Here is a 10,904-nt window from a genome sequence, read left to right on the forward strand (position 1 = left end):
TCTACGATTGCTGCGTTGGCGACGGCGCGTAGCAGTCGGCCGTGTCGAGGCGCGGCGCGAAGTTGGAGATTTGGAGCTGTGATCACTTCGCCGCGAAGAAGAACTTGAGTCGTCGCACAATGTCATCGCCTCGTGTCGCTGTGGTAAGATAAACATATAACTACTGTAAACCGTTCTCTGCCTTGCTGCAAAAAGATCGACATTACTTTTCTCTTTACGCCCAACGCGTGCGCTTAGGATCCATACAAACTTGCAAACGGTGGTTGGCCTTGATGGTCAACCTTCGGTTGTTTCTTGCGCGGCTTGATTCATGCATGCGCTCGCCTTCGGCATCCGTGATCGTGTACGCAATCGCGGGCCCGCTATTTGCGAAGATCGGATTCCTGAGTTGTAGCATATATATCATGTGCTTGTATGAGCGCTTTTACGCTAAATCTTTCCTATGTTGCGCTATTACGCGTGTTTCACGTCTACACACACAAGTGATGACACATGTAAGACAAAACGGAAGGTGTGGATTATATGCGAATTTTGCCTCCGGCTTCGGCTTTGCGGCAATGCGGAGCGCATTGCCGCAAAGCAACACTTAAAGGCAAAGTTTTCTTACGTTCGTTGTTGTGAAGATTCTTCTTCTTTCTGGTGTTTTACGTGCCAAAACCAGTTCTGAGAGGCACGCCATAGTGGTTGTAAAGCTGGACCTGAAGGCGTAATTCACGTACAATGCGGTTTACTGTTCAAGGGATCTAGGAACACGTGACATGCATAGTGCATGGGAAAATTTCCCCTTCTGACGAGTGTACAATTGCCCGACTTTGCAGCAGATAACTCAATTGTGGTTAGTGCATGGCGCCGGTACCCCTCTACACACGTACATACGTGTGCGAAGTGAAGTCCGCAGATTAACGTGCTCCCTTTAACAGTGAACTGCACTGTACAATTATTAAAGCTGAAGCGCATGCAGTAAGAGCGGTGATTACTCATCAGGTTGTTGTTTCAGGAGCTTTTATTTCTGCCTACAATTATGCAGGGTTGCTTTTAGAATTATTTGAACGTTCAACGATGTTGCGTGCTTGTGTGCATTTGTTTGCTTTGGTTATACGCATTGGCCTATTTTGCGCCTTTTTGGATGAACTGAAGTTATACGCAGGAGTGAAATATAGTATGTGTGAAGATGCAGTATTTATATAAATACATGTTTCACGGACAGCTGCAATGATTCCCTTAATTTTGTCATGCAATATTGCCATAAATATACGTTATACTTGAATTGTGCTTGCAGTCATTTTAATATGCACGCTTTATTGTGTATACTATAAAAAATTTCAAGTAAGTTTAATTGTCGATATCCTAGCAACCTGAATTCCAGACATAGATATGATAATTATAAACCTAGCATTTATGTTTCATGTTACTAATGTTATATAGGTATGTATTTTCATGTTACTACACACAAATGACATAAAACTATACACACAGAATACAGATGTGAAAACATAAAGGTTAACAGTGTTTGCTGAAGAATAGCGTACATGCTCAATATTACACTCCTCGGATGTTTAATCAGTTCGTTTGGTGACTTCTCCAAAGACAAGAAGTTATGCAATTCTGCTTACAACCCTTTCACCATTTAGATCTGAAAAGAATGGGATTTAGGGGGGATGCTTGGGACTTTGAGACCTTCCATGTGTATGCATGTGCTTCCATGTGCAAGTGAACTGTAATTTGTTAGGTAATTTTTTTGGTATTAAATCTACGTCCCTATGACAGAGGGTCCTTAGGGTACAACGAAATAAATAAATCAATGCAGTATGTTCAGACTATAGCATTGCCTTTATGCCTGTCCAAATTTTTTTCTGAGCTACACATGCCAACATTGTATTGTATAGGCTGAGAGCTTCATCTTGTCTAAACGTCTTCGCAAGACGAGGAGACATAAATGGTTTGTCAGCACAGTCTTTTCTTCCTTTCCTTTTCTTTTTCTGCATTTCCAGGTTACAGGTGGGAACAAAGGCATTGGGCTGAGCATAGTGAAGTTCTTATGCCAACAATTTGACGGAGATGTTTTTTTGACAGGTCAGTGCCTGCTCTGCGCTAAGTGCAATTTCAGCGAGTTCACTTGAGAAAGAAAGCAGACTGACAAAGATTGTTTGGGCCTTTCTTGTTTTGGGTGCAAATCATATATTTGTTCACGTCTCTATCACGTCTCTATCTAGAGTCATTGGAGATACAAAAAACACTGTCACACGCTCAATCGAAATGAGGGAACCCTCCCCCAGTCGTACACGCGCTGTTTGCGTCACGTGCTCGAGAGTACATAAGCTGCAACAAATTTTCCTTCACCCCATTGTGAACAAGGCTTCCGTAGCGAAGCCGAAACGTCTTTTACTCAGTTTTTATTAGTTTTTTAGCTTTTATTTTGGTCGGTGTCCATCGTTTTGTTGCTTCATATATTTGTTTCAACCAGAAAAAGAATTTGTCATAATGAACAAACAACACTAAGCAGCTGAGCCCTCACCTTTTTGACTTTAATGAATGTTGCAAAGAGTGCATTTCTACACTGTTTTCTTGCAGCATAATATATTGCATGCAGAAAAAACTGGTGCAACATAACAATTGCAACAACATTTTTTTTTTGCTGATGAACATTGTTGGAAGGTGTTCAAAACATGGACTCGTATACTTAACCAGAACACATCCATACTCCTCAATACTGCACACCATGACTTGTATGCATGCTGGCATTCAATAAGCGCTCCTGCATTGCGAGAACAGTACATGGCACTGGGGTGAGTGAGGCAAGACTACATTAAGCATTCTTTGAACGCACAAAATAAGCTGTATGCAGAGCCTGTTTGAAGAAAGGGAATTGACAGATGTATGTGACAGTGCAGTGGTGTAGCCACATATGCCATCAGTGTTTCCTTTTACATCTTTTTGTATTTTAAGTGTGAGGGCTTCAAGGTTGTTAGTTGGTATGTGTCTTCTTGTACATTCTGGCTTGGCTGAATAATGGTGATGTGAGTTGAGTAATTTCAAGCACAAAGCACTCAGCTGGAGTGAATGCTGGCATGGCAGTTAGCAATGCGAGATCTACGTGCAGCAATCTAACACGCAGTCACATGCATATATGCACAGGGGTCACTTTTGAATGCGAGGCATTGTGTACTGTTTCCAACGATTTATTGGCAAAGGTAGATTTTGCAACTTTGAATGCCTGTGTATATATATCTTTTGTGCAGAAGTATGGTATTAGTCTCTTTCTTTTTTTTTTTCCTTTCTGAGCAGCCAGAGATGAGAAACGTGGAAATGAAGCTGTGGCAGAGCTGAACAAGCAGCTGCTGCGCCCAAAATTCCATCAACTTGACATTGATGACCTTGAAAGCATCCGCAGATTCCGTGACTTCCTCAAGAACAATTATGGTGGCCTTGATGTGCTTGTGAACAATGCTGGCATTGCCTACAAAGTAAGCTATCAGTTTTTTGTCCTGCGCTTTCACTGCAGTGCATTTGCATTTCAGTACATCTTTAACTGCTGCAAAAATGTGCACGTGTATGTGCTAAGTTTAGTCATTGGTGTAAATTGGCTCTTCTTCCCTGTGTTCAGAAATTCTTCTTGTTTACATAACACTTGTGAGGCATTAAGTGAATTTGCCCAGATGAGATCAAATGTAGCGCAATACGGGACAAGAAGAAACAGCATGCACAAAGCGTTTCCGCGTGTGTCGTTCCTTTTTTATCCGTGTCTCTGTGTCAATCTGAACTTCATCCCAATTAAATATGACTGGCAAACAAGTCTACATTATTGTGCTCATTGATTTAGACAATTTCGTTTTCCTGCTGCTATATATGAGTCACAATCCAGCTACAATGGCTGTTCAAAGGCATCATCATCCTCAGCCTATATTTATGTCCACTGCAGTGTCATTCATGTAATATATTTATGCATTTACTGTGAATTTAGCGCGAGCTTCAGCTTGATGGTCAGTTTCTTTGCAACGAGGCTTGTCTGTAGTTGTCCCAGGTCTTAGTTGTTATTACCTTTTGTATAGATATGGGCATGCATTCCAGCTACAGGTACCTCAGTGTCAATGATTATTTAGTTGTCTTGGTATGCTCATTTTTAAAATTCCTTTTGCAGAATAATTCCACAGCACCATTTGCTGAGCAGGCAGAAGTTACTGTGAAGACAAACTTTTTTGGCACACTCAGTGTCTGCAAGGAACTCTTTCCTTTGCTGCGCCCACATGCCAGGTTTGTTTTCCTCTCTTCACTGTTGAAGTCTTTATTAATTGTGCAGGTAATGCATCTGCTGCTAATATTCACATTAGTTGATTTGAAATAAATTTTTAGCTTTCTCAAAGTTAAAAGCACTTTATTGATGACTGAGGTTCAATGAATAGCTATATAACTAGTGTGTACCATTCTCAGTAAAAAAAAAAATGAAAGTGCAAAAAGAATTTGTATCGGGGTTATCTTCAGAAATTCTGTGTTAACCAGTACCAGTAGCGCACCGACGGGGGGGGGTTTCGGGTGTTGTAACCATTACAAGTTCAGGAGGTGGCTTGAGGTCGAATTTTCTTCATTAACAGAATACACTCTATCACTGTCTCGTATTTAGTCATTCACTCTTAAGTTATTTAAATAAGACACTGAAGAAATAAACATTGTCATCATTCTTGGTGTCATTATATTATTATAATTATTAGGCAGTTTATTTGGTGTTGGATTCCTCTGGCTAAAGCAAGAAAATAGCATAATATGCAAAGTGATTGCTTCCCCCCCCTCCCCACCATCACAAAAATGCAACCCCCCCCCCCCCCGGCAGAGATCCTAGGTGCGCTACTGACCAGTACTACTTGCAGTGAAGTTGACCCCCAGGGCAAACCCCTCTTGATTTGCCAGTGCTGCTATGAACAAATTGTTCCAATAAATTTTTCTCCATTTTTATAGTACATATGCAAAATGTGCTCCATTATGCTTTATGCATTTGTTTAACTTTACATTTAATTACTGTCTATATAGGGTCGTCAATTTGAGCAGCCTGTGTGGCATGCTGAAGAGGATTCCTGGAGAAGAGCTCCAGAAGAGGCTTAACAACCCTAAGATTACAGTGGAGGAACTGTGTGGTCTCATGGAGGAGTTTGTGCAGTGAGTGTTTGCTTGACAAAATTCTGGCAATTTGCTTTTCTTTCCATCCCCTTACTGCACTCATGGCATGTCTTCTGTTTGTCACTTGTTTCATGACATAACTGTTCTTGTTAATGCAAAACCTGATTTCTCATTTACCTTATTTAACAGGGATGCAAAGGACGGCAAGAATGATGAGAAAGGTTGGGGTCACTCAGCTTACAATGTGTCCAAGGTTGGCATCACTGTGCTGAGCTTCATCCAGCAGCGTGACTTCAATGCAGACCCCCGCGAAGACATCATTGTAAATGCTGTGAGTAGAGGCACTAATTTGCAGGTTATCGTTTGTATATCAGACCGCATCAAGAACTTCAGGGATTTTCAGTGTCCATTTTTAACTGACATGCCTGTCCTGCAACATCAGCAGGTACCCAGGCCACCATTCTGTCGATAGTCTAAGCATTTCATCAACACGTTAGACGAGAGCAAAGCAGAAGTAGCTATGACACAAAAATTGGCAGTTTCAACCAAAGGGAAAACATTGAAAGTGATTGAAACTGATGGTTTGAGACTGATGGATTGAAACTGTTGCACTTGAGCTCCTCGCACGGTGTTCCAATACATGTAGGTGACAAGCCCGGCAAAGCACGCAAGATAACTGCTGCTGCGCAGTAGGAACAGCGCCCTGGAAGATACCAGGAATGTCACAACGCTGGCATCGGCTTTACAGGCATCATAACATGATGGTGCACAAGATGAGACTGATGTAAAATCGTTGGCCTTTGTTGCGGTCCAAAGAAGAGATGAGATAGATTTAGCTTGACATTTACCGTACGTTCCTCTCAGACCAGTGTATTCACCACGGTGTGGTATGCACACAGCTTCTCAGCAGGAGTGCTAATGTGTGTGTGCATAACACTCATGTCAGCAGCATGTCATAGCCAGAACGCTGTCCTGGCTATGACAGAGCCAATTGAGTGGAGCGCAATGGTGCTTCCACTTGGCTTCGTTGTTTTTGCAGCCAAATGTACTGCGCATCTCTGGAGGTCTTCTAATTAACCCTCCACACTCATGTCGTGCATGCACCGTCGATATCAGGGCAGCATGACAGCGCCAACGCATCTTGAGTGTTCTTGTAATGGCTATCGCAATAAAATTTCATCAGAGGATAGATCTGTTACCCTTCTGTTACAGTCAACAAGAACTCAAGGATTGAAAAGAGAAAAAAAGAATTCTGTTTAATGCTTACTGTTATTGTTGTGAATGCACTAAGTTTTTCTTTACACAAATGAAACTATAGCAAAAGGCAAAGGCAATGAATGAGGTGCGACAACATATCGTCTTTATTGCATTTATTCGCTTTTTCCACTGGTTTTACATACCTATGTGATAGTGTTTATTTAGATACAGACTTTTTGGTCAGATTATGAATTTGTTCTTGCTTCACTGCGACAGTATTAAATTATGGAAACGATAATTATGGACGGTACTGGGAAACATGTCAGTAGCTCTAAGAAAATATGCAAACTGAAAAACTAGGCTGTCTGTGGCAGACAAGCAAGAACAATGCTATCACATGGTGTGATGCATTTCTATCTAACAGCTAGAAGTTGCATTAAGTTAGATTTCTGTCATACACAACTTAGATTAATGGTGTTTAGTGTAATAGGTCTATCGTGTTCTGCTGTTTTTATACTACAGAGTCTTTCCCAAAGAAACAATTAGGAATTTGGTCGAGGCTGACGCTTACAATTGTCATAAACATATTTTTTACTGTAAGCGATGCTATAAGTGATATTACTTAATTGGGGTTTAATTGCCTTAGGAACTGTGTAAAGAAGTAAATGTCAAAACACCTTGTTCTGGCTGTGTAATGAACTCTATTTTGTTATATGTTACACTCCAAAATTTAAAGGTACATCCTGGATACGTGGATACTGACCTGACGAGCCACTCGGGACCCTTGACACCTGACCAAGGTAAGTTCATATTGCGCAGTATATATTTTTCTTTTACTTTTTGCTTGTTTTGCACTGCACTTGGGGCCCAATCATTGGAGGCTTTGTTTTTCTTGGCAGTTTTTCCTGCATAATTTCAGCACGGTTACACCAGTTGCATATTGTTTTGCTAACAGACTCTAGTCAAATGCATTTATAATTTAGCTAATGACTTGGAGATGGGGGATGACTGTTGACTTGTTTAGCTAAGTTTCTTATAGGTGCCTCTTGGGCAGTCATGTCTTGCATTTTTTGTTTATTGCTCTTTGACTTTATTGCTTCCATTCACTTCTCTTCCTTCACTTCCTGTGGCAGATTATCTTGCTCCCAGGCTAAGTTTCTTTCAAATTGTACTTTCTAACTGGCATGAATGTCTTCAGTTGAAGTTTTGACAGTGTGCCTATAACAGTGCTGATAAGACCAAACAGAGGTGACACTTCAGAAGCTGTCAGTGTAATGGGAGGCAAGGCTTTCTAAGTGTAGCCGTTGGTGCCATAGTTTAGTGCGGTCTACACTTTCACACTGATGAGGAGCTGCGTTTCACCAATGAAAAATTTATCTGAAAAGTGGCATATTATAAAAAAAAAAGGTTCCAGCTAATTATTTCACCAAATCATCAGGTAATGGTGCTAAAGTCCTATTTGTTGTCCATCATTGCCAAAAAATGTATTCACACAAAAATGAAGCAGGCAACATGCTAGGGACTTCAGTTTACTTCCCTCATACTCATTCCTATTGCCACAATGAAAGCTCAGGAGACCTTCTCTCATATCAGCTAGGACTGATTGATTAGATGGTGTATGTGGCAGCTGGAAATTTGACCTAATCTGCATAACAATATGGGTAATGCACCAATTAATGCCTTTGTACCTGCCTAGTTAGGTTTTGTTTGCTAGTTAATAAATATAGAATAATGTGGTGACCAGAACCAGTTCTCTGCAATGTCTATCATACGAAATAAGTCACGTTTATTGTCTATTAGAGCTCCTTAATCAGGATTCATGGCTGATTAACAACTATTACATCACCTAAATGCATTGTAGATGATGTAAGGATGAACGCAACAGTGCTAGTTTGCTATAAAACTACAGGACAAAATAAAAGTGATTGTGCACTCAGAATGAGTGCTTAATTTGGGATTTAGATGAAATAAAGTCAGTGAATTAAACACGGTAGAGCACTTCTCTTTCTTTTTGTATATAAATGTACTGAATTCCTTTTGTAATTAATTATTTGCTGTCGAAAGATTGCCAGATGTATACTTCCCAAATTAAATGCTAGCACCTGATACTTCATTTCATCTCTTACCATCTGTCATTCTAGGTGCTGATGCTCCAGCATACTTGGCTCTGCTGCCCCCAAACACAAAATCACCCAAAGGAGAGTTTGTTTGGTACGACCGCACAGTGACTCCGTGGGACAAGTAGCTTGAGTTTTGCGTTTGCGCTGTCACTTGAATACATTTGTTAACCTCTTCATAGCCTTTTTGAGTTCCAACTCTTGAACTCTGAAGAACTAAGTTTGGAAAACAAGCACACAGAGGTATTTACAAGTGCAGAAAAATCACCATTTGTTGCTGTAAATTTATTTCCCCGAAAATAAACGCACCATATATGGTGCCTTATGACAGCACTACAGGGTGTGTAAGTACATCTGCTCTTTCATAACTAGTAGGAATGTGAAGAGGGCATATGCATTGAGATGCAACTGCAGTCATTTCCCCCCGTAAAGCTTTCATATATGTATTGTAGCATTTGCGCGATTTTATTTTTATTTTCAGAATTGCCATCCTCATAAAGCATCTTATGTTATATCGAAAACCTGCTTTGAACATAGAATTTACTTTTTTTTTGTTCTTTTGTTTATTTTTTTTCCCTTTCTCTCTGTCTATTGTGTATTCCCACTCCTGCAATAGCCCTTTCTGTAGGGCTGCAGTATGTGCACATAATAATAATAACGTGAGATTTTTTTTCCCCCTATTAACTTGGCTCTTCAAAATGCGGTGAACTCTGCTGCCATGCGCATGAAAAGTGCGGAAAAGAGAATTTGCGCGCGTGATCGCGCAACAGTATGGGACTGGGCCGACAGCGCAGGGAAGTCCACTTCGATAGTGGCGCCCCAAAAACTGCAGCCATCATTTCCTTCCTCTATGACTGCAGTGATACATATCTATTCAGCGCTTGACCGCGCAAGGTTGAGGTTGAGGGTAGGAAAAGATGCATACTTCTGCAGCACGAACCACCGCGCGACGGGCGCGCCCTCGCTGGCTCCGGCGCATGCGCAAATGGTACAGATACAGCGGCTCCGACGAACACATCGGGGGAAGTTTCCCTATGTTACTTCTAATTGTTAATAGATAACCTCGACGCAGAAATGAGCCGGTGCGCGGCGTCGTGCCCTGAAAGTCCCTAGACATGGGTACTGTACACAAGCGCTAAACGCCCTAATTAACTATCTATATATATCCTCCTTCACACGAAAGAATATAAGTAAAAGAAAAGCATCACCACGATTTGCGAAACTGTGACTGTGACAAACGTCTGCTGGCTGTACTGTATTTAATGAACTGAATGTAGCAATCAAGTGCGCTATCGATGCTTCCGCGAATGGCTCCCGCAGTCAAGAACTATCAAAACTTTCCTGGCACCACGATTAAGGTGCCTTAAATGATATGCTGCACAGTTTCTTGTGCCTTAATTCTGTCCATTGCACGTGCAACGATTCCCAGCGTACGCGTGCGCCTGCGTATACTTTACGGTCGTCATATGGGGCCTTACTTGTATCATATGTTGATCGTACCATTCTTTCCAAATTAAGCACTCTGTTCGCAATCATTCGAGGCCGCCTCGTATTTCGGGTCGATGAAATCGATTAGCGTCCGCTACATGGTGAACGCAAAGTAGGAAAAAAAGGAAAAATGAACATGGAAAGGACATGGGGGGTCCAGACGTACTGGAGTAAGTATATATAGGCTCAGCCATATATACCATGTGTCCCTTTTTATGCGGAATACTTTAAAAATTAAAAAAAAAACTGTCTATAGACCTCTGCTATTCTTGCAGATGGCTACGTGGCTATAGGCAGACATCAGCAAGAAAAATCTAAGCGATGATTTTAATGATTAACAAAGATAATTACTTTTATAATAGAAACTCTATTTATGGCACCTGTCACCGTGGAATTGACGCAGAGGGATATAGTGAAGTCATGTCTGTCTACCAGTAATACCAAGACTAGCACCATTTTAGAGATACCCGTTCCGAAAATCAGCTAAATATGCCTCGGCGTCCCAGTTAAGATCGTCCCAAACTGTTTGAGGAACGCTTCTGTGAAACGTTCGCAATTACATGTGCCCTAGATTTAGCATTTAAGAAGTTAATTAGGATATAGTCTAGTTGATTAGTGAAATTATGGTTGAGCATTTTCTTGCTGCTTATGTCCACCTGCAAAGACACGTGCTACTATTCTCAGTCTACAGAGCGAGAAACACCAACCATCCAAACGGGCCGGGTGAAGTAGTTTAAGAAAGCTGTAGCTTTTTAATGAAAACCGGGGAAGTTTTGCCTGGTGACCTGCCTATAGCATACCACTAAATATAAATATTGTTATGCGCCGAGGACGCTGGGGCATAAGCGCCCGCGAATACACGCAGGCTGCCTCGAGCGGCCAGTCGCGCGGCAGTTCTGCGTGTATTCGCGGGCATCTTTCCCGCTCGGAAAAACACTTTTATGTAGCACGTATTGAGCAACAGAAAGCTGTGTCGGTAGTTTCTCATGTTGA

At 41.4% G+C, this 10,904-nt stretch overlaps 1 protein-coding gene across 1 annotated transcript; it reads left to right on the forward strand.

Moving 5' to 3' along the window:
* Window positions 1–8,756, forward strand: LOC119442255 (carbonyl reductase [NADPH] 1-like). The gene is made up of 8 exons (XM_037707063.2): window positions 1–143; window positions 1,992–2,073; window positions 3,286–3,464; window positions 4,139–4,251; window positions 5,023–5,148; window positions 5,299–5,440; window positions 7,043–7,106; window positions 8,448–8,756. The coding sequence occupies exons 1-8, from the start codon at window positions 120–122 to the stop codon at window positions 8,549–8,551; spliced, it is 834 nt and encodes a 277-aa protein (XP_037562991.1). The 5' UTR covers window positions 1–119; the 3' UTR covers window positions 8,552–8,756.
* Window positions 8,757–10,904: the final 2,148 nt, after the last annotated feature.

This window comes from Dermacentor silvarum, chromosome 2 (genome assembly GCF_013339745.2).
Source record: "Dermacentor silvarum isolate Dsil-2018 chromosome 2, BIME_Dsil_1.4, whole genome shotgun sequence".
Lineage (NCBI taxonomy): Eukaryota > Metazoa > Arthropoda > Arachnida > Ixodida > Ixodidae > Dermacentor > Dermacentor silvarum.

Bases quoted from the DNA above. Each gene is read 5' to 3' on its own strand.
- LOC119442255 (XM_037707063.2), top strand. From the start codon at position 120: ATGTCATCGCCTCGTGTCGCTGTG. The intron at 5,149-5,298 runs GTGAGTGTTTGC...CTTATTTAACAG, and splicing joins CTCATGGAGGAGTTTGTGCA to GGATGCAAAGGACGGCAAGA. The intron at 5,441-7,042 runs GTGAGTAGAGGC...CAAAATTTAAAG, and splicing joins AAGACATCATTGTAAATGCT to GTACATCCTGGATACGTGGA.